General features: G+C 36.0%; 2 protein-coding genes across 2 annotated transcripts in view; one reads left to right on the top strand and one right to left on the bottom strand.

Annotated features, from left to right (window-relative positions):
• Positions 1 to 25112, bottom strand: part of LOC138691332 (zinc finger protein ZFP2-like) — a 229103-nt gene that overhangs the window by 27349 nt on the left and 176642 nt on the right. The window lies entirely within an intron of this gene.
• Positions 6214 to 10118, top strand: LOC138716425 (myb/SANT-like DNA-binding domain-containing protein 3). Its single transcript, XM_069849496.1, has 6 exons — positions 6214 to 6320; positions 7594 to 7703; positions 7807 to 8044; positions 8322 to 8408; positions 8489 to 8581; positions 9720 to 10118. Exons 1-6 carry the CDS (start codon positions 6261 to 6263, stop codon positions 9996 to 9998), a joined length of 867 nt encoding a protein of 288 aa, XP_069705597.1. The 5' UTR covers positions 6214 to 6260; the 3' UTR covers positions 9999 to 10118.

Here is a 25112-nt window from a genome sequence, read left to right as displayed (position 1 = left end):
ATATACATAGACACGCACACAAAAATTCACGAATCTTGTAACAAATGTACTGAAACTACTAAAACTATTTCTCTAGTTTACTTTAACGGTCTTACTAATAAAAACTCTATATACAGACGTTTAACAGTCTTATACTTATACAATGACTAGCTCATTAATAAGTCGTGTGTAAATTCCTTACTAATAATCACTACCTACGTCGTGTATAACAGTACAACTGTTACACAGCTACGTCATAGATTCGTCATTACTTCGTTACGAAAGGTAATAGCACAGTCTAATATATACAGTCGCTCAACTTCAACACTTTTTTTGCCAACATTCGCGACACTAGCGCCCTAGCGGCAGGCAAGGCACTGGTCATAGTGTTGATACACCCAGTACGTGCTTTAAAGGGATGCGAGATGTTATAATAACGTTTTAATCAGGCTTCGGAATAAAGGCAATGTGTGCAATGACGAAAATTGCAGTAACTACAAGTTTAAATCTCCGAATTTGTCGTTCTTCAGATTCCCTTAAAGACCAAGAGAAAATCATAACTCAGTCATAACCAATAATCCACGTTGTAGGTAGCCTACGTATTGTGTTCTATAAAACATTTATTACTTATCAGTTACCTATTTGTATGTAAGGAAGGACAGTTTAAATAAAAACAAAGTACATACCTGTTACAGTATATTATTTTTTGCAGAGATCATATGTGTAAGTGTGTAACCATTCCGAATTTGGATAATATATCTACAGTTTTTAATGCAAGTAATTCCATAATTTTTGTATTCGTGTTTTTTTCTTTATATTTTTCAAGAATGTTATATAGCATTCAAGTAGGTATCATGGTGTTGATTTTGCAAGAATTCATGGAGTATTGTAATCCTTTTGCAAAATATTCACTTCTTGAATAAATCCAGACTGTGTCGATAAATTTCTGATGTGTTTGGTGTAGATTCTTGTGGCAGACGTGTTAAGTTCTCAAGAAATAAAAGAGCCTTTTTAAATTTAATATAAAAAGCAATCTTTTCTGTAATAATTTGCATGACTGTTATAGGTGTCGATTTTACATTCCCAGTGATTATTTGAGCCGTTCAGTGCAGAAGTGGTGTAAGTCAAAATTAGGTAATCAGGTTTAAAGTAAAAATTCTGTAAAATACAGCGCAAAGTAGCAATTAATATATCCTTCGTGCTATTCACTGACTATTTATAGTTTAAATACATTCAATATGAACTGCCACTTTGCGCTGTATTTTACAGAATATTTACATTAATCCCTCATTACCCATTTTTAACTCACACCACTTCTGCTCTGAAAATAAAATTAGGCCTACATTTTCTGAGTTAATTGAAGTTACAATTTTTTCAACAAAATTGTGTTCATTTATTCGTTCTCACCTACGTCATATTAACAGTAATTGCATGTAAATTACGTATTATATAGGTAGGATAAATTAAAATTAGGCATTATGTGTGAAAACTGGAAATGTAATGTAAAATGCGGTAAACTTGCCATGAAAATTTAAACCATAACATCAGCACTATTTGTGACTCGAAATAATAAAGGAAATACCGGTTCTTAAGAAATGGAAAAATAATGAACTTCATATTAATGTTTAAATTCTCCCTTTTCTTTTTTTTTTCAAGTTTACCTCAGCGGCCGAGTTTACCCCAATTTGTGGTATGCAAAATCGTTAATTTCTCAGGAAATAGGGAGAGGAGTTCACCACGCGATGTACCCTACGAGATATGCCCTACAATTTTGAAGCTACTAATTTTTACTCTTCTCACAGGAAATACAAAGTTCCTATGATTCATAAATATATTTAGGAATGAATTGAATTAACCGACCACGCACGAACAATTATATTATTTCAAACCATGATACGTGATCAGGGCCATGATTCAGTTGTAAGGATCAGAAAGAATTACGTTTATTCCCAGCTTCTGAAACTTGTTGATTAACTGCGTGTGAAATTCTTCCAGGGTTCTAAAGTAGAATTAATAAGAACCATATACACTCATTGTATAGCATAAACATATAAAATAAATTACGCAAAACTCGTTTTCTGATGTGTTGTCATATGTCGTGTGCACACTTTTAACTTTCCTGCCGCTAGAGGGCTACTGTCGCGCCTGCTGTGAAATGTTGGCATATTTTAAACGTATGAGTTGCGTGACTGTATCTATTAGACTGTGGTAATAGAATATCTGAGGTTCTCTACTGCATCCGGTAGAGCGCTCTAGTGTGGCGTGTTAAATCTCGATAGTACAACTGGCTCTAATCGATTAGCACACTACACTTTGTTCAAAGAGTACAAGCTACAGCAATATTATTCTAATAATTCTATGATCTTTGGTTTGTTCTTCTGTGGTTACAAGGTAACCATCATCATAAAAAGACAGTCGATTCAAACAGCTGTTAGAGGGGCGGCCATTTTTGCGCCATATAAAACGCTTAAACAAGGGGTTTCGTGTACATAACTACTGCAAAGCAATTCCCATTGTATAGTTACAGCCTGTTTATACGTCCATAGCTTATTCATGGTTTATTGGTAACGTTTTCTGTCTCAACTCTGCATTAGTCTTGTATAAAAACTATACACGGTTTATTAGTAAGACTGTAATAAACGCGCTACCAATTGAGGCAGTAGACGGAAAATGGGCCCATAGGTCTATTGGCCCTTTTTCGGGAGAAAGTTTAATTCGATTCTCCGTTTTAAAATCTACTTGCTTACGTAGTTTCGTTTCAATATCTTGTAAGCAGAGAGCAGGATAGCTAATTGAATGAACCATGCACCCTTTCGTAGTTATGGAATTCAGCAAACATGAGTGACAATTATCCTCAAAGTGCCTGTGAGTCCATCCAGGATGTGCACTAAAGTGTAAACTGCACTCTGAAGATAAACTTTGAAGTGAGTGTGAATCCATTCTAGATTAAGACTAAATAATCTGTAATTTGTATTTTGTACCCAACAGAACACTATTTAATTTCACGTATTGGGTACAATTTTATGATGAAAGTACTAGATATATGTAAGAAATACAATTTTGCTAAAATTATTAAGAACTTGTGAACCTCAGTAATGTGCGCTGTTCAATGCTGATGATTAATTTCTGCTAAAATATAACCATATTGAAAGTATTTTGATGAAAAAACTTGTTCACTGGAAAAAGGGCTTATAAAATGCTCAAATATATATATATATATATATATATATATATATATATATATATATATATATATATATATATATATATATATATATAACACTATTAAAGTCGCAATGCATTGTTTAATATATACTTGTAGACAAATATTATTGTAACAGAATGCAAATTATTATTTTGATAAAAGTGCATTCAAATCGCTATTACATAAAAATAAGTCTTTCAATCTTTGTTTTCTCGAAACATGACTTTTGCTTATGGTCCCTTTTTCCGGCTACTGCCTCAATTTATAACAATACAATACACGATTTAGAAATGAGAGTTGTTTGGAAAACAAGACGGCGCGTGTCGATGGCGATTCCATTGTAGTCATGTTTCATTCATTTATGCCGTGAGACAGGCTCAGCGGCTTGTGTGTGATCTGTGATCTGTGCAGTGGCTGGTTATAATGTGCTAACGGAGCGCTACTGGTGTGGCGAGCTTCTATCCAGCGTTGCGTTGGTTGTCTGCTTCTGGCGTCACTTCCACACAAGCGTTTCCGCGCATGCGTATTTTGTGGAACGCGTTCCTTTTGTTAGTCGTTGCTCATGGCAGCCAACATTACACTCCATAGCGATGATAGAAAAGCTGCTATCATGTATTTGAAAAGCCAATAAGTTGTAACTACATGAAATCTTGGACGTAGTTTACAGACAGAAGACCAGAGTCGCATTGACATGATGCTTCCAGCTCAGGAAAACCGTACGGCAAAGAAACTGTTGACCAAACAAATTATTACCCGGGTTCGATCCCCGTATAAATGTAATTTCTTGGAAAATGTATGAGTACGACAGAAATGCAAATAATCGTAAAATTAGAATATATAATGCTCCAATGACATGATAGGTAATGCACTAACAGTCTTACTAATAAAAATCTATTATACATTTGTTAAACACGTATATAGCTATTTACTGTACTACGCATATATTACAGGCATTTATTTTTGTTACTAATAATCGTTGTACAGCTGAGAAATAACTATTCGTCTGTTTTACAACTACGTCATCAAATCGTCATAGTTTCATGACGTTTCAACCACGTGATCGTAACAGAAGCCGCACTACAGTCCATGAGGATTTACTTGTCTAGTCCCTTTTAGAAAGAGAAAGAATACTCACCATCTCTCTCTACCCTCATTTATGGTGACGGCGGTATGGTCGACACTCCTTCCAGCGACCAGGAGTTAGCAGCGGCGGCACTCTCTTCCTCTTCAAATTCTGACTCCTCTCCGCCAGAAAGTTCCTCGTCCGTGTCCGTGTCATCCAAATTTATTACGAATCGATCGCTAATTTCGTCTACTAGTCCGTCCTTCTCCCAATAAAATTGTTCGACTTTTTCCACGTGTTCACAGGCCTTTCTCCAATTATCTTCCGTCACTTTTGCAAGAGCGCTCTCAAACAACAATTTCACATCTTTACTTTTGAACGAAATATTACGCTTCGCAACGTCATTTTTAACCTGCCCCCATATTAATTCGATCGCGTTTAAATCACAATGGTATGGTGGCTGTCTCACTACAGTATGGGAGTGCATTGTCGCAATTTGGTCGATTTCGTATGTTTTGAAATTATCTTTTTTAGTTTTTACAAGTTCATATAATACAGGTTTCGTGGATCGTAAATCAAATTCAATGTTATTGTTACGAAGCCAGGACTGCATTTCAGATTTCGGTGTTGATGAAATTGGTGCCTTATTGAGTTCTGTTGAATGATAGGGGGCATTGTCCATTACAATGATGCTATTGAGAGGAATGTTTGGTAATAATTGATTAATGAACCAGTTCTTAAATACAGTGCTGTCCATCTCCTCGTGGTAGTCTTTAGTTGATTTAGATTTGAAAGTTAGAAGCGCGTTTGGAATGAAACCTGTCGAACATCCTGCGTGTAAAATAATAAACCGTTGACCTTTTCCTATTGGGGTTTGAAGTGGGAAGTCAATTTCGTGATCATCGCTTTTCCAAACTTTGCTTTTCGTATGGTTCACATTAACCCAAGTTTCGTCTCGATAAACAACGGCGCGTCCAGTGGCGCGTAATTCTTTCATTTTTCTTAAGAATTTAAATCTCTTTAAAATAACATCTGACCTTTCCATTAAAAATTTTCTGCCTTGAGTATTTTTAACATACCTAAATTTCATTTTTTTAAGAATTTCTCTCAAACTCCATATGCTTTCAGTGAATAAGCTTTCCTTAATTAATGCGTCATTTATATCCTTCAAACTAGGCAAAAAATCAGTCCGATACAAAGAATAAATTACTCGTCTTATAGCGGCGGCAGAAAATGAGTCAATTGCAGTTTTCTGAGGGGTCCTGTTTGGGCGTTTCTTTCCTGGAGTTCGCAGAACACTTCCACTTTCTAGTGCCTCCCTTTGTTTTTTTAAAATCCTGCTAACACTACGAGACGATATACCTGTCGCTGCAGCAGTTCTTTCGATAACACTCGACACAGATATTGTTTGCTTTCCGCGTTTCAGTGCCTCATATTCTTCAGTAAAGAATTTGTGTACATTAATAACCATGTTCATACTGTCCGACTTCAAGGCTTTCCCGCGTTTTCCCATATTGCCTACCATGATTATTAAAAACAAGAGCACAACACACATTACAATGTTTAAGATAACAGGGAAACCATGCAATTCCGAAAACATTTTGTTTAAATTGTGAATTATTGTATATTATATTATATTATATTATATTATATTATATTATATTATATTATATTATATTATATTATATTAAATTGACACAACGAGACACACACTTACTTCACTATTCACTAAACACTACCGAATAAATGAACTCGAACAACGCCAAGACGCCACTGAGAGACCCACTAATTGGATTTGCAAAAGTGTGTTCTAGAAGGGCCAAGGGAGAATGAGGGAAGGGAATTCCAAGAATTCTACAAAAGAAAACCTTTCCCCCCTTACATCTGTTGACAGTCGATAGACAAGGACCGCAGACAAGGATAGTAGAAATCACGCCAACTTAACCCTCATGCACTGTAGCTGCAGACATTTTGGCGCGCTCAGTTGAATATTTGTTTCCCTCTTGTGAAGAAATGGAAAACTTCAACGGTACCAAGAGGACGAGAGCGCCCAATTGGGATAATACCGAGAAAGTAAGTATGTTTTGTCTAAATATAATGTGCTAGAGAACTGTGTTGCTATTTAATGACTAGATATCGTTTAATGTTTAGAAAAGTTAGGTTAGGATGCATTGGTACCCGGGTTCCCTTCAATGTATTCCACACTTTGTAATATTTTTCACTCTGTCCTCAGTAACAGTCATTTCAATAGTCCGTATATTGTGCTTTGTGCAATAGAATCGTTATATTTATGAAGTCAAATCGAAATTCGTATTAGGACGGCGTAATCGTTGCATTTTTAATGCCACGTGTTTTCAATTACGAGTGTAATTAGGTCTGTAATTTGAAACGCTATAGAATTGTACATTAACATAACCCTTAACACTACTAAATGAGTAAATTAATCTTGTCACAGCTTCAATCCCACTTGTTTTCAATGTACATTTATAATAATAATAATAATAGTAATAATAATAATAATAATAATAATAATAATAATAATAATAATAATAATAATGGCTAGTACGAGCACAACCTTGTGTTTCAATTACAATTACGAGTACATCTTCAATGCCACGTGTTGCGGTCTTGCTAATATGTCTATAATTAACAGAATTGTACGTAAATATAGCACCACCTTGAGTAAATTAATCTCATTACATCTTCAATGCCACGTGTTACGGCCTTACTAATACGTCTATAATTAACAGAATTGTACATAAATGTAACCTAAACACCACCTTGAGTAAATTAATCTTACTACATCTTCAATGCCACGTGTTTTCAATTACAATTACGTCTATAATTAATAAATTGTACTTAATTGTACGTAAACATAACCCTTAACACCACCTTAATCTTAACTATTGCAATCATCGAAGTATTTAATAAACATTAGGCCAAATGTAATTTCTCCACATAGTAAAGTAATGGCTTTCATCATTACCCCAGTAAAATAAATAATGAAAGTAAAATAAAATATTATGCATTGGAAATGATAGTTAGGCCTATATTACTGTTTCTGTTAACGAGTGTTGAGTGATCATATGCTGACATGGGTTCATATGCTAGTGTACAGATAGTTCTCTCACACTTCTCTAAGCAGAACTGTCCCACTCCACTCTCTATTGCTTGGTTCCCTCGGGTGGGTGCTCCACATTACTGTCATAAAGCCGATGGAACATGACTGCGTGGGACCAGTCTGCATAGGAACACTGCACATAGCAAATATTTATGTAAATCCACATTAACTGCAAGTGTTTAATGGTATGGTCTATTTATTCTAAAAACGAATAATTTGTTCCAGGCTCTCCTGAAAGAAATAATCAGAGATGATCTGAACATTATTGAATGCAAGGTGACTGACACCAACACCAATAAGGCAAAGTCTAGAGTTTGGCAAAAGGTCCACAATAGGTAGGTAGCTAAGCATGAAATCATTTTGAGCTGTAAAGTTATGATTTTTTATTTAGTTTCATGGCAAGAACTTTTTTTACTAATTATTGTGTGTTTTCAACAGATTCACAGAGCTCAATGTTAGAGACAGGACTCTTACTGAGTTAAAACAGCAATGGCGGTGCATGAAATTGGATGCAAAGAAGTCTGTTTCAATGTATCGCCAAGCGATACATCAGACTGGTGGTGGACCAAAACCCCCAAGTCCCAGTAACGATGTAGCAGAAGTAATGGAGATGATTCCATTAGAATTTGAAGTCGACGAAAATGGATTTGATTCTGATTATCACCAGCCTATTATTGTAAGTACACACTTTTATATGAACATTCTCTGCATAAACAAACGATAAGAGTTAATCAAATCTAAGTGATAGCATAAATATCTAGTTCATCAGAAAAATTTAATGAAATTTTAACTTTAATTTTTCATTCCATAAGACAGAATTTTCAAAATTTAATTTTTAATAGAGAATCATACTTTTATGTATGTATACATAGCCAATACCTGAAAAAAAATTATGTGCAGTGTACCTTCAAAATGTTACCCTATAATTGTTTTTATCTTCATTTTGAATATAGGATATTACTACAGATGTAGACTCTGGGAGGCTACTGACCAAAGAAGCAGAACCAGGATCTTCAAACGAGCTAAACTCATGTTCTGAGGTAAAGGTATAAGCCATGAATTTGAAATGTTTTAATTATTTGGTTGGCAATAAGATAATAAAGTAAGGTTATCGTTGCAGGTTCCAGATGTTTCTTTCACGTCACAGAATTCTGAAAATAGACCTCCCACAGGGAAAAAAAGAAAGTGTAATAAGAGAAGACAGCTTTTTCAGGTAACTATTTCACAGTGAGTCACAACTAATCAGTCTGATGGCTACCATGTTGATATTCATGTGATGTAAATGAACATCAATTTAACTCATAAAATTTAAGATGATGACAGACTATTGGCCCATATTGCTTAGTGTATTCATTATCATTATAGGAAACTGACATCCATACTAGGGTTATCATGACAAGAAATTCTATAGGAGAACATGGAATCTAAAATAAGAGGACATTGCTGAAAAAAGGAGGACTTTTCAAAAATGAACGAAATTAAAGATAAAAACATTGGCTCACCTTAGTTAGTTTTCTCACTATCTGCTGGATTAGTATTACATCTGTACCCTACTTATCGGTGGAGCCCATTTTGTGCACAAGAGCCTGAAGAGACAAACTTTTATCTTGTAACAAATAACTATGGAACTATTCACAGGACATGTCGTTGAAATTATATTTCACCATGATGATACCTCTGACTGTCTCCGTTAGCATGAGATTGAGCAGATATTAGGGTAAATACTCTCTCAACATTTCCATTGTGACTTGGGATAAATAGAATTGACATATTTTTTTAGAGTTTTGAGAAAGTTTCAGTGCTCACCAGAATTATTGGAATTGAAGAATTTGCACCATTGTTTATCTAAAGTTAAATCTTTGTCCAAATTAACTTGATTGGCATATCTTTGTACATTGCAGAATAAAATTGATGAAATAGCTTAGAATCATGAATAGTGGCATTTTTAAAGTGTAAGAATTAAATGCAATGTCAATAGGTCATCATATTTTATGTTTTTTGTATGTGCTCCAGTTTCAACTATTAGAAGCAGTTACATTCTTTCATAGATTTTCACCATTTGTTTAGATATTCTATGCATAATATCGCACATTATTCAATATGCATATTAATTCTAGTTGAAATGGGAAATGCTGGACATTTCAAATTTTTTAAAAGTACCTGCCGGACAGGATAAAATGATTAAAAAAAGAGGACATGTCCTTTTGCCGGACGAATGGTAACCCTACATCCATACATACATATGTACATATACATATACGTATACGCATATGAAGACAGTGTAACAAGAACTGATAGGTTATACTTGTTCAAAGAAGAAATGAGTTCTATTTTATATTTCCTTGTTTCAGGATGATGAATGTAGGGTTGCAATCCAGAACATGGCTCAAAGGAGATCTGAAGAACTGCTGGTCCAACAGGAGAAAGAACACTTGCAAAGAATAGGAAACATGAGAAAAGAAATGGAAATGAAGGAATTGGAACATAAAGAAAGAATGAAAAATATAACAGCAGAAATGGACATGAGGAGGAAAGAATATGAAGAGAGAATGAGAATAATTCAATTAAAATATGAAGTAATAAATTTAAAAAAGAAAATATTAGGCCTACAGTGTAATAGTCCCAACTAGAGTCAACTGTTGCATCTTCTTTTGATTTTGAAAATGTCACTTATGTTTGTGTGTTACTCTACAGTGAACCTCCTTTCAGCAGCAACTTGAAGGTCACATAGTCTGCAATAAAATATGTTGCCATCCATACTAAATACATTTTATGCACTGTACTTTTTACTTAACATATCTTACACCAATATACCTTCTTCCAATCACTTTGCACAATGACTGTTAATTTCCTACCTGCAACTGTCTAGATAGATGGTGAGAAGAGAAGCTGGTTTTGATGTGATTTTGTTGTTTGAAGGGGAGGGGTGATAATAAAATAGAAGTGGAAATATCTACACAATGAAGGTGAAAGAAGGTGTGGCGCTGAAGACAGAAGAAGGACAAAGAGGATAAATGAATTCAGTTCATATTGCCAATATAAGAAGGATAGTAAGTACATGGAAAGTAGGGTGACCAGATGTTCTGCATTTTGCATGATACTTGGTTTTTAGCTCATCCTGTAGCCTGTGTGAAAGCTTGAAAATTCTATAAATAACCTGCTTCCTAAGTTTTTCTTGCTAAAAGGCTTGCAAAATAAAATTTGAAGCGAAAGTTCTGTTTTTCCTGTTCTCTCAGATAAAATAAGTGTAAAAAAAAAAACAAAATACTTTGCAGCAGCGAATAATATGTAGACATCTAGAGTGGAGCCAGAAATATTAAAACAAAGCTACGTTCAATTCTGTAACTTCCTTCTTGGAAAGCAGCAGTTCAAAATAATATATTGATATCAGAAAAATGTTGGTCAGTAGTTGAATCATGCTGCAGCAGCTACATTTTATATGTGTGTTCTAAGTCGCGTGAGCATGAGAAATAAATACATGTAAGGCATATAATAAAAAGTCAGACAGCTCTTTACAGAACAACTTTTAGGAATGGGTCCTGCTTTGCGCCTGAAAATTTGGTCACCCTAATGAAGTTTTCATACCTTATCTTACAGTAGGTGTACATTTTTTTGTTGAAAATTCTTATAATATTGATAATTTCATTCAAATCAGAGAAATGCAGTTTTTCCAAGAAGTAAACAAATAATGCATTATTTATCTCTAATGACATTCCAAAATTCACTAAAAGAAAGTGGCTAACATTTCAGCTTGTCACCATATTTGCAAAATAATGCACTAACACTCAATCTTACATGAAACATGTAATGTTAAATCAAGCAACTTTTCTATCAGAAGGAAAAACGATGCAAAATCATAGCTTTAGTGGTAAATAAATTTTATTAAAATTGTTTTAGTTTTGTCATCAGGCCTATATGATATTATATGAAGACTACACAGAAAAAATGGCGGTTTTTCATTATTTCGTACAATATGAATTCAAGATTCGCTATTAAACACGTCATTATACCAATACATTAAATTCACTGTAAAAGCAATTATGTTTCATTAATATTAAAAGTGTTAAATTAGTATATCTTTGCTGCGCCTCCTAAATCTGCCGTGTTAAATATATATACATATACATACACATACATTTTGCAGTACAAAGCATTGCCACTTTTAATTCCCTTCATTTCCAAAGCTCTTTCGATATAATTTCAATCCTTACAAGAAAATACTGGAAGTAGGTTTCAAAATCAAGGGAATTAAAGGTGACAGTGCTTCTTTCTTCGTCCTGCAAAATCTTTTTAACAGCACATAGGAGATATAGGAGGCACAGCAATGATAAAACACAAAAAGGAAAATGTTATAGGAACACAGGGACTGTGTTTTAAATTAAACAACCAAGAATACTATTGTTGTCAGCGAATAGTTTTCATTTATTCCATTTTTTTTTTGTTTACTTTTACTGTGATGTCACAAAGATCACTTCTGTATATGCACACAGAGACTTAAACAACAAATGATTCCAAGTAAACTCCTTGGAGAGTCATGATGGTTTTCAGTCTATACAATACTGGCTTACATATAAGAAGTTTTTTCCAGGTTACCTATTCAATTAATAATAACAATAATAATAATAATTTGTTTTTGCATTATAACTCATTAAAAAGGAAAGGAAAGATTGCTCTGAATATTATTTTAAAGTTACAGGTGACGTAACAACATAGTCTATATAGCATACAATTACAGTGAAAATCCCAAAATAAGAGACACCTCAATAAAAAGAAAAGCAATGAAAAACATAATAAACAAAAAAAAAAAAAAACACACACACACACACACACACACACACATATAGAGAGTGGGGCAGCAAAACAAATATACAACATAGCACACAAAGCAACACATTACAGAAAAATCTCAACAGTCACACCAAACAAAAAATAAATACAATTCCATTGGAGTCTTAAACTTGAAATTCAATAAGTTTGTTGCCCAGATTTTCAATTAAGATACAACGAATATGTTGTTGTTTAGTCAACTGTGCAAAGACAGGTCTGAACCTCATAAGTGATACCAATGAGGCAACTAGACCAGGAAGTAATGAGGTGGAGTAGCCAGTTCCTTTCCCCCTCCATTGCATAAATCGCCGTGTAGCTACATATTACACTAGTTAAACACAACGGATATATGATAGTATTAATGTTAACCCATTGCACAAGTCGTCAAATTATGCAGAACACATCATCGATAGCAATCACAATTACAACAATATAAAAACACTTGAACATATTACACATTGCACCGAAAAGTCGACAACTACACATATTACAATAGTATAAAATAAATACACAATAACATATTCACAACATAATAATATCGAATTACAATTCGACACACATACACTATTCCACATAATACTACACAACACACAAAACTCTTCACTAGCACCTAAACATCGCCCATTCGACAGAAAACAGAACATGGCAAAGCAAAATAAAGACAAATACCAGTGAGTCACTTTTCACCGACGAAGGCAAAATGATACTAATTATATAGTTATCAAATGTACCATACATTACCTCTTATCTTAAATGCATTTAAGATTTTAAAGTTCAATTGGAGCATATTAATATAAAACTTAATAGTTTGACAAGTTGTTTCTATTCTCAGCTGAAAATGAAATGAAATTTTATATTAATAAGCTTCGATCAGCACATATAATAAAAAACACCTTACGGTACCCAATATATGATTAAAAAATAACATTGAGTGTCAATATAGTTTACTTGGAACCTCAAAAATATTTAAAACGTCTTGTATATTATCATGCTTCAAGGCTAGAGCAGAATTACTCAGAAATAAAGCACTGTTACAAATTATAAAACAAATGTTACTTCAGTTATAATGCAAACCTACTTAACAGGCGGGGTTGGTTATTATTTTGTTTAGATTAACATTATGACACCAACCAAGAAAGGTTTTTGCAATAGTCTAATCAAAGTTTCTTATAGTTGCTAATATTTCAGACTATTACAATTAAATGTGTTCCACAAATCTGGAAACCTTTACCACTTAGAAATAAGTGTTTATAAAAGCAGTTCTTGCAGCTTGCCCATGCAATATATTCTGTGGTACCTGTAGGTCTTCTGCTGGAGCAGGATCTTCATCAGGAGGTGAAGGTGGATATTGAACATCATTTTGTTCCCCCATTTCTAATGCTAAGTTGTGTAGTACTGCTAAGGCAACAATGTAAGTTTTTGTGTTCTCAAGGCTAGTGGAGAATCCTCTCAATAAACACCTAAACCTTTGTTTCCACACACCAAAGCACCTTTCAACTACATTTCTTGTGAGTATGTGTGATCGGTTGTACCTTTCTTCTCTTGGTGTCGATGGATTTAAGAGAGGAGTGAACAGGTAAGGCGTACAAGGATAGCCTGAATCTCCAAGCAGACGTCCTTTAAATTCACCTCCTTCGAACCTCTGTTTAATTCGGCTCTCTCGGAAGATTCTGCTATCATGTGTACTACCTCTCCAACGTACAATGATGTCTCTGATACGTAATGATGCATCGCATATCACTTGCACGTTGAGAGAGAAGTAGCCCTTCCTGTTGACATAGTATTGGGACACCTCTCCTGGTACTTTCTTTATTTTAATGTGAGAGCAGTCAATATCTCCAATCACATTTCTCATGCCACATATTTCACGGAATTGTGCCATGACTGTCTGCTGTTCTGCGTTGCTTGTAGGCATTCTGATGAAATCTTTCGATCTTCTTGCCAAAGCAGTTCCTACTCTATGGCAGATATTTGATACAGACTGTTGGCTTAAGCCATGCAGATCACCTGCATCGTCTTGTATCTGTAAAAGAAAAGGAAGTTAATATAGACCTACTTTACCTCCAGCAGAACATACTTATTCGGAATTACCAAAGTTACTAGTTAATAATATTATAATATGGCAGATAAGTGCAATGGATTGGGAAATTTCAGTATACGGATACCTCACTGACAATTATCTTCAAATACTAAAAAGGGCAGATTTGTCTGTGTTTGTCGAATGCACATCATCATGCTTATGAAAAGGCACTTTTCACTGTCAATTATTTATTTCGTGTACACAAGGTTGGAATTTTGGAGTAAGAGGGAACAGAAGGTATCCGTGTTCTGAAGTTAATCCCAGTGTTTGTCGAATGCACATCATCATGCTTACGAAAAGGCACTTTTCATTGTAAATTATTTATTTTGTGTGTACAAGGTTGGATTCAATAAAATATATTCGTACTTTAAATAAATTTTCACTCAGGTTTAGATAATAAAATTATCGTATGCCTAAACAATACATACCTCATTTCGGCCCCATGTACGAAGTGCTGCAAGAACTTGAAGATTGCATGGTACTGCTCCACCTCTTGGATCTTTTATAATGTCATCTCTTACAATATCAACAATTTTTTCTACGTATTCTTTGCTGAATCTGTATTTTCCTCGGAACTCGTCATCACTTAACAAGAAGGGATCTTGACGTAATTTATATAACTTTCTTTTCCTGTTTTTACGTTCAGGATTTAGGGCTTCAATTACATCTATATCCAACAAATCTTGCATTAAATTGAAGTCCATTTTGTAAATAAACACACAATTCACAAAGAACGGTAAACTTGTGTATAGACATGCACAAGATGGCGATTGCCAGCACAGCTGATCGGTAAGAAGAATATTACTAGGAAAAAAAAAAAAAAGTTGACAGTCGCCAGAACAGCTGATAGGTGACGGCCATGTTTCCGATATATATATATATATATATATATATATATATATATATATATATATATATATATATATATAATGGCTGTACAAGGCCTCAGTGCTGTATAACTTTTAGCATTGGGAGTTATAACAGATGTATTGGTGAGTGGGCTTGTATGCGGTTTATTAGTAACGTTTCGTGTTGCAGCTCCGTATATACATGTTATAATAATTATACATCGTTTATTAGTAAGACTGTAAGAGCAAATAGAGTGGATAGTGACGACAGAGTGCACTGAGAGATCATAGAGTGGACTACGAGGACAGAGACTGAACTTGGTAGGACGGAGAGTGTAGTGACAGCACAGAGATTGGACTGAGAGCGCATACAGTGGACTGAGAAGACAAAGAGTGGCCTGAGATGACAGAGAGTGGACTGAGATGGCCATAAGTGGACTGGTATGACAGAGAGTATAGTGACAGGACAGAGATTGGACTGAGAGCACTTAGAGTGGACTGAGAGGACAGAGAGTGGACTGAGATGACATAGAGTGGACTGAGAGTACAGAGAGTGGACTGGAAGGATAGAGAGTGTAGTTACAGGACAGAGATTGGACTGAGAGCACAGAGTGGACTGGGAGGCAGAGAGTGGACTGAGAGAGCAGAGAGTGTAGAGACAGGACAGAGATTGGACAGAGAGTACATAGAGTGGACTGGGAAGATGCAGAGTGGACTGAGAGGACACAGAGTGGAGTGATAGGACAGAGAGTGTAGTGGCAGGAAGGAGATTGAACTCAGAGCACATAGAGTGGACTGGAGGATAGAAAGTGGACTGGTAGGACAAAGAGAGTAGTGACAGGAAAGAGACTGGACTGAGAGCACATTGAGTGGATTGAGAGAACAGAGAATGTAGTGACAGGACAGAGTTTGAACTGAGAACACATAGAGTAGACTGAAAAGACAGACAGTGGGCTGGTAGGACAGAGAATGTAGTGACAGGAGAGATTGGTCTGAGAGATCATAGAATGGACAGAGAGGATGGAGAGTGGACTGAGGGGACAGAGAGTTTAGTGATAGGAGAAAGATTGGACTGAAAAACGTAGAGTGGACAGAGGGGACATAGAGTGGACTGAAACGACATAGAGTGGACTGAGAAGATAGAGTGGACTGAGAGGACAGAGTGGTCTGGTAGGAGTGAGAGTGTAGTGAGAGAACAGAGATTTCACTGAGAGTACATAGTGGACTGAGAGGACATAGTCGGAACTGAGAGGACAGAGACTGAAGTGACAGCACAGAGATTGGACTGAGGGCACATAGAATCGATTGACAAGACAGACAGTGGACTGTGAGGACATAGAGTGACCTGAGGCGACAGAGAGTGGACTGAGACGATATAGGTGAATTCAGATGACATAGAGTGGACTGAGAGGAGAGGGAGTGGACTGATTGGAGATAGAGTGGACTGATTGGAGATAGAGTGGACTGAGAAGACACAGAGGGGACTGAGAGGACATAGAGTGGACTGATAGGAGAGTGTTGTGACAGAATTGAGATTTGACTGAGAGCACATAGAGTGGTCTGAGGAGACGGACAGTGGACTGAGAGGACAGAAAGTGGACTGATAGGACAGAGTGTAGTGACAGGACAGAGGTTGGACTGAGAGCACATAGAGTGGACTGATAATACGGACGGTGCACTGAAAGGACATAGAGTGGACTGATAATACGGACGGTGCACTGAAAGGACATAGAGTGGACTGGGAAATCAGAGAGGGGACTGAGAGGATGGAAAGTGGACTGGGAGAACAGAGATAGGACTGAAAGGACAGGGATTGGTCTGTGTACACGGGGAGTGGACGGAGAAAGGACCGAGGGAGAGAGAGAGAGAGAGAGAGAGAGAGAGAGAGAGAGAGAGAGAGAGAGAGTGGACTGTGATTAGAGACAGTCGACTCAGAGTTCAGAGAATGTACTGAGATGGCAGAGGTAGGATAGAGAGAACAGATCGTATACAGAAAGATAGAGAGTGGACTGAGAGGAGAGTTTGCACCGAGAAAAAGGAGTGTGGACTGAGAGAACATAGGGTTTACTGAGAGTACTTGGAGTGGATTGAGTGTGTAGACTGACAGTTCAGAGATTGGAGTGAGACGAATGTGTGGAATGAGATAATAGAGATTGGAATTGTTGACAAAATAGAGGGGGCTGACAGTACAGAGGACTGAGTACAGAGAGTGCACTGAGAGGGCAGATATTGGGCTGCAGACGACATAAAAGGGACTGAAAGGAGAGAGAGTTGACTGGGACAGAACGTGGCCAGAGATTGCAGAGAATGGACTCATAGGACAGAGAGTGGACTGACAGGACAGAGAGAGAACTGAGAGGAGAGAGGACTGAGAGACAGTGCACTGAATGTAGAGATTGGACTGAGAGTAAAAAAATATTGGACTGGAGACGACATAGAAGGGGCCGAGAGGATACAGAGTGGATTGAGACGACATAGAGTGGACTGAGAAAGCAGAGTGGACTGAGATGGGACTGAGAGAAAAGATTGGACAGAGAGAAGAGAGATTAAACTGAGAGAGAGAGAGTGAACTGAGACTAAAGAGAGTGAACTGAGATTAAAGATAGAGGACTAAGAGTACAGAGAGTGGACTGAGAGTACAGAGAGTGGACTGGGAGGACAGTGAGTGGACTGAGAGAACATAGAGAACTGAGGGGACAGAAAGAGGATTGTAAGGACAGAAAGTGGACTAAGAGGACATAGAAGAAAATGACAGAGTAGACAGAGAGAACAGATATATAGGTTGAGCTCAAGAAAATTATTTCCCTCAGTGAGACTTGTAATCTTGCAAGTGATTAGTACGGGAAAGGAGAAATTGCTGAAAGAAAAAACTAAAGCAGAAAATGTAGACATAAATCTCTTGCTGTGAAACATACGGGCCACTGATCGAACTCAGTGAGGGCATTCTTTCTTCAGTTCGAACCTAGTAAACTTATAACATATCGTTATGGATATGAGGGAACTGGGAAAAAAATGCTAGTTCTCTATACATTATGTCCCATGTCCACGTATTAGCAGGCCATAGTTAGAACCCTGTCAGGAAATTATTTCCCGAGTTCGATCCTTGTAAACTTATGAATGACAGGTACAGGTATGAAGAAAATGCTAAAAAAATTGTAGAATTAGTAAATATAATCGCCCTTACTGGAATAGTCACAGGCCGTACTTTGAAGTCAGAGATTAATTTTCCTAATTCCAGCCTAGTGTAAACATGTGACATTAGTATGGGTATGAAGGAGTTAGTACTTTAAAAAATGCAGTAATAGATATGAGGCACTCAGAAGCAAAGTGATACAAGTGACATTTAGTAAATTTTGAGATAAATGGCTTTGAAGTTGAAAAGGAAATTTAAAAATCTGTTACAGGACTATGTTGCTGTAAATTTACAGTTGTATATGCTGGTACCTATATTTTTTAACTTCTTAATAGAAATTATCTATTCTAAAACAGTTTAGGTAAAATAGGGTCCTAAAGTCACTTGTATTATTTCTCCACGATAATATTTTTGTGGAGAAGTAATATGAGTGCAACGGTTTTAAGTATTTGTATATTATTTAAAACAAGAACAAGAACATTGCTTACAACATTGAAATATTTCTGTCTTAAGAGCCTTTGAGCTTTCTGATTATCATATTATTAACACAAAATGTGTCTGTATAACTGAAAGAATCACCTAATCAATCTTCTTAATGGATCCAGCCGTTTGCTGAGAACATAAAGTCCACTATAGTCTATTCAGTATTTGTTTTTCATGAGAAATGAGGGACATTTTGAAAGGTGTTCATTATAGATGCCTGTTGCTAGTAGCCAGAGTTGGGGTGTAGTCAATATATAGTGCAGGGCTGTGTCTTCTGCAACTGGTACTGATGATTTTAATTTACTACATTTATGGTTTATGCATGGACAGTATACAAGAAAGTGTTCCAGATCTTCATCATGATTGTTACACCACAGACAAGTAGGATTATCAGAAATCTGAAATCGGTATAGGTTCAATTGAGTGACAATGTGACCTGTTCTGGCTCTTGTTAAAAATGTTTGAACATGTCTGGGCGAGTTTTTGTACATATCCAGGTCATTTGGTTTCTTTTGAACCGACTGTAAAATTTTTCCTTTTTCAGAAGAGAACCAGATGTTGATCCATAAGTTTATAAAATGAGACTTTACTGAAGCAAAGGCATTGGATAGAGATATCACTTGAAGAGATCTTCGTTGCAAATATGTTGCCTATTTCACAACGTTATTGACTTTCTCGTTTCCAGGTATACCACAATGACTAGGTATCCATAGAAATGTTATTTCCTTTTGGAGTTTTTTTAGTTTTACTTAGTTCTGAATTGGAATCATTCTATGTGCGTGTAGATTTGGTACATATTTTATTATATTAAATATAACCCTTGGAGTTGGTATGCAAATAGATTTTTCAGAAATTTGAGTAACACACTGAAGAGCAGCATCAATAGCTAGCTGTTCAGTGTCAAGACTGGAGGAGGATGCACATGGTATGAAGTAACTTTCTTGATATTTTAGAATATAATACCCTGCTCCTGATGTCCCATCATCAGGATTTAGAGATCCAGCAGTATAAATTTGAAGGTGATCCATATATGTGCTGCAGAGTAGTTCCATGGCATCTAACTTAAGAATGTATGGAGAATCATTTTTGGAATGATTTCCTGGAATTTGTATGCTGTGTTCAGGAATTACCCACTTCAATGGAGGAATTTCGTTCACAACTGGAATTTTAACAATGAGTGTGTCTGTGATACAGACTGATATTTCTTCTTTGTTTATTTTGTACAAATTACACAGGATATTATCTGACAGTTTGAAGAACATCTGAGATCTGGATGAGGCTTGCAATTTTAAATGTACTTTTAGATCCTTTTTAATTCATAGTGTCTGATTGGTTGAATATTACATTCAATTTCTAGGGCAACAGTTGACGTGGTTTTTAGTAATCCGAAAGAAGAAGGTTAAGAAAATTTTTTATTTTTAAATGAAATTCAGTCTTAGTCGCTGTCCACTACGTCACTAGCCTATTTGAAGAAGTCACATCTCTCTCTGCTACAACATCTATGTTTCTGTCATGAAGTGCATCTGTAGGACTCCTACCGCGAGTATTCCTTGAATTTTCTCTCCCACGCACTCTTCCACGTCCTGCAGTCCTTATTATAGGCCCAACCTCATGCTTCATGTCATCAAATAAAGAGTAGTGTATGGATGGGATGAATTTCTTTAGCTATTGCAAGTTGCTCTACTTAGCAAAAGTTATCCTTATTGTATAGTTGGTCCTGCTCAATGTGTGCAGGCCTTCCACGAAGATGTTACGAATAAGTAATATGTTACCTCTCTCCATTGTGGCAAATGAATTAGTCATAAACAGATGAAACGCAACAACACTATGCAAACAACGCACTTGTATTAGTTTGCCTCTCAGTCAAAACTCTGTATGCATTGTAATACCAGAGTTAGGCCAACATGGAGCAGCAATGACTGGAACTGCACCTATATTAGTTTTTCTCTGAACAGAAGTGACGTTAAAGATTTAGAACATACACTTATCTCACTTTTTAAAAAAATGTCAATTGTATCACTTTACTTCTGAGTGCCTCATATATACATCTTGATTACACAACTTTTAACTCTGCATCACTTCGGGATATGTATGGTAAGACTTTCCTGTGTTAAATTTCAACGTACCTCGTTTACATGTTTCGACCTATTTATGGGTCATTTTCAGCACTGGTCGTTGTTGGTCTTGGCGCCACTTGTTCTGTTTCTGTGAGGGTGTGTTCTATGGTACAGTGTAGAGTAAAAGAGTGTGTGTCTTTTGAAGATGAGTTGCGTGTTGAAAATTTTGTTGGGGTGTGTTTTTGTGTGTCTGTATATTTCATATTATTCTAGTGTGTTTCATTTCTGGCCTTTTGGTTGGATGTGTAGTATTTTCATGTCTGTGTTGATGTCTCTGTGGGTGTGGTTAGCATTTGTGATGTGTTGTGCATATGTGGAGGTGTTTTGTAATTTTGTTATGGCTGTGATGTGTATTTTGTAACGTGTTTGAAACGATCTGCCTGTCTGTCCTATGTAGAAGTTGTTGCAGGTGTTACATCATTTGAGTATCTATATGCCTGTGTGGTTGTATTTGTTTGTTTGTGTTGTTTGTGTGTTGAGATGTTTTTGTAGAGTGTTATCTGTTCTGTATGCGTTGTTGTAATTTAATTTCTTGAATGAGGTTGCAATTTTGTGTGTGTTTTTGTTTTCGTATGTTAGTGTGATGTAGTATTTCTTGTGTTCTTGTGTTTGTGTTGTATTCTTATGTTTTTTGTGATTATGTTTTGTCTTACGTATTATCACAGTCTAATATATACAGTCGCGCAACTAATACGTATTAAATATGCCAACATTTGACAGCTGGCGCGACAGTAGCCCTCTAGCGGCAGGCAAGTTAAAAGTGTGCACACGACATATGATAACACATCATAAAACGGGTTTTGCGTAATTTATTTTATATTTTTATGCTATACAGTAAGTGTATATGGTTCTTATTAATTTTACTTTAGAATCCTAGAAGAATTTCACACGCAGTTAATCTACAAGTTTCAGAAGCTGGGAATAAACGTAATTCTTTCTGCTCCTTACAACTGAATCATGGCTCTGATCACGTATCATGGTTTGAAATAATATAATTGTTTGTACGTGGACGGTTAATTGAATTCATTCCTAAACATATTTATGAACCATTGGAACTCTATATTTCCTGTGAGAAGAGCCAAAATTGTAGGGCATATCTCGTAGGGTACATCGCGTGGTGAACTCCTCTCCCTATTTCCTGAGAAATTAACTATTTTCCATACCGCAAATTGGGGTAAACTCTGCTGCTGAGGTAAACTTAAAAATAAAAAAGGGAAGATTTAAACCTTAATTTGACAGACATTGATTTATGAAAATCATTATTTTTCCATTTTTTATTATTATTTTGAGTCGCTAATAGTGCTGATATTATGGTTTAAATTTTTATGGAAAGTTTACCGCATTTTACATTACATTTCCAGTTTTCACACATAAGCGTAATTTTAACTTACCCTACCTATATAATACGTAATTTACATGCACTTACTGTTATTATGACGTAGGTGAGAACAAATGAATACACAACTTCGTTGAAAAAATTGTAACTTCAATTAACTCAGAAAATGTAGACCTAATTTTATTTTCAGAGCAGAAGTTGTGTAAGTCAAAAATGGGTAATGAGGGTTAAAGTAAACATTCTGTAAAATACAACGCAAAATAGCAGTTAATATTGAATTTATTTAAACTATTAGTAGTCAGTGAATAGCAAGAAGGATATATTAATTGTCACTTTGCGCTGTATTTTACAGAATTTTTACTTTAAACCTCATTATCTAATTTTGACTTATACCACTTCTGCTCTGAACCGCTCAAATAATCACTGCTAATGTAAAATCAACACCAATAACAGTTAACAGTTATGCAAATTATTACAGAAAAGATTGCTTTTTATATTAAATTTAGTAAGGCTCTTTTATTTCTTGAGAATCTAATACGTCTGCCACATGAATCTACACCAACACATCAGAAATTTATCGACACAGTCTGGATTTATTCAAGAAGTGAATATTTTGCAAAATGATTATAACACGCCATGAATTCTTGAAAAATTAACACCATAATCCCTACTTGAATGCAATATAACATTCAACTTTTGAAAAATATAAAGAAAAAAAACACGAATATAAAAATTATGGAATTACTTGCATTAAAAACTGTAGATACATTACCCAAAATCGGAATGGTTACACATTTACACATGATCTCTGCAAAACAATAATATACTGTAACAGGTATTTACTTTCTTTTTATTTAAACTCTCCTTCCTGACATACAAATAGGTAACAGATAACTAATAAATGTTTTATAGGACACAATACGTAGGCTACCTACAGCGTGGATTATAGGTTATGACTGAGTTATAATTTTCTCTTGGTCTTCAGGGAATCTGAAGAACGACAAATTCGGAGATTTAAACTTGTTACTGCAATTTTCGTCATTGCACACATTGCCTTTATTCCGACGCGTGATTAAAACGTTATTATAACATCTCGCATACCTTTGAAGCACGTGCTGTCTGTATCAACCCTATGACCAGTGCCTTGCCTGCCGCTTGAGCGCTAGTGTCGTTTATTATTTTTATTTTAGTAGGTTATTTTACGACGCTTTATTAACAGCTTAGGTTATTTAGCGTCTGAATGAGATGAAGGTGATAATGCCGGTGAAATGAGTCCGGGGTCCAGCACCGAAAGTTACCCAGCATTTGCTCATATTGGGTTGAGGGAAAACCCCGGAAAAAAACCTCAACCAGGTAACTTGTCCCGACAGGGAATCGAATCCGGGCCACCTGGTTTCACGGCCAAACGCGCTAGCCGTTACTCCACAGGTGTGGACGCTAGTGTCGTGAATGTTGGCAAAAAAAGTGTTGAAGTTGCGCGACTGTATATATTAGACTGTGGTATTATGTTGTCTATTATGTTAGGGTGTACCGTTTTCTTGTGCTATGTATTTGATTGTCTCTCCGTTGTAATCTTGTTGGTTCATTGATATGTTAAGTAGTCTGTGTACCATTGTTCGGAATGCAGCTTGTTTGTGTAGTGTGGGGTGGTTGGATGTGTTGTGTATGTGTGTTGTTGTTGTTGTTGTTGTGGGGGTTACCTGTATGCTTTGAATGTGTGTTTGTTGACTACTTTTGCTATTGTGATGTCTAGAAAATTTATGGATTTGTTGTTTTCAATTTCTAATGTGTAGTATAGCTTTGGGTGTATTTTGTTTATGTGTTGATGTAGGTTTTGGATCTGTCTTTTGTTTCCTTTGTATAGTATTAGCACAGTCTAGTATATACAGTCACGAAGCTCAATACTTACTAAATATGCAAACATAGACAGTTGAAATACGCATCCATAGATAGTTGCTAACAGTAGCGGCCCGCGGTTACAAAGGTTGGCAGTTCTGCATGAAAAATAGTGTATTTAGCAAACGCATGCTGTTTATTGCATCTAAATCGGATAACGCGTGTAATTACAGCCCCTTCTCAAAGTTGACTGTGCACCCGGAATTGTACTCCAACCATCCGTGCGCTACACCTCTCCCACCTGGAACAACTTGTCACGTAGTGGAGATGTGGCCCACATGATTTTCTAGTTTTTTAAGTCAAATTAACTAAATCCTTCACTCCGGTGTTTGTCTATGTATTTTCTCCTCTAAACAGAATACACGGGTGGGGAAGAAAGCGTTTTCATGAGCGCAGCAAAAAACCAATCGTTTCCATTACACATTTCGATATTAAAATGACTAGTAGGCTACATGATTTCCTCGACTTTTTCCAGAATTTTCAATATTTAAATTTTGTGTAGGACGTAAATTTCTTAAGTTAACATGCAATTTCTCTTTTAATTTCGAAAAGGGTTGGTCGATTAGGTTTTCATTTCATTCATTTTTAATATAAAATATTTCCTTAGACACATTGACTAATCACATCACACCACCCACAGTACTATAATACTCTGGAACTGTAATGATATTCAGTAGTCCAGAAGCCTATGTGTTCTAACGCAGGTCATAAAGAGATGAGGGTGTTGGCGGTTCTTTTGTATATCTGGAGAGAGCTGCTTCGGCTGCAGTTCTAATGCAGTCTTATGGGACGATGAAGAAAACCAGTTTTCTGCTGCCGACTACCCTACGTTGAGCTTCAGGAACTGTCGATCACAGATCCGAAAAGTACACTACAGCTAAAATTCTCGAGCAGTTCAAGACTCCTACAGACAGTAAAATCTCGAATCGAAGGAGAATGAATTGGAAAAATAAATGAAACAATGAACTAGCTTACATAAAAACACGTTTTATATGTTTAATTTTTTCAGGTCCATTTAAATGGC

This window comes from Periplaneta americana, chromosome 16 (genome assembly GCF_040183065.1).
Source record: "Periplaneta americana isolate PAMFEO1 chromosome 16, P.americana_PAMFEO1_priV1, whole genome shotgun sequence".
Classification (NCBI taxonomy): Eukaryota; Metazoa; Arthropoda; class Insecta; order Blattodea; family Blattidae; genus Periplaneta; species Periplaneta americana.
The sequence above is the reverse complement of the archived record's forward strand: the minus strand, read 5'-3'. Positions and strand labels throughout refer to the sequence as shown.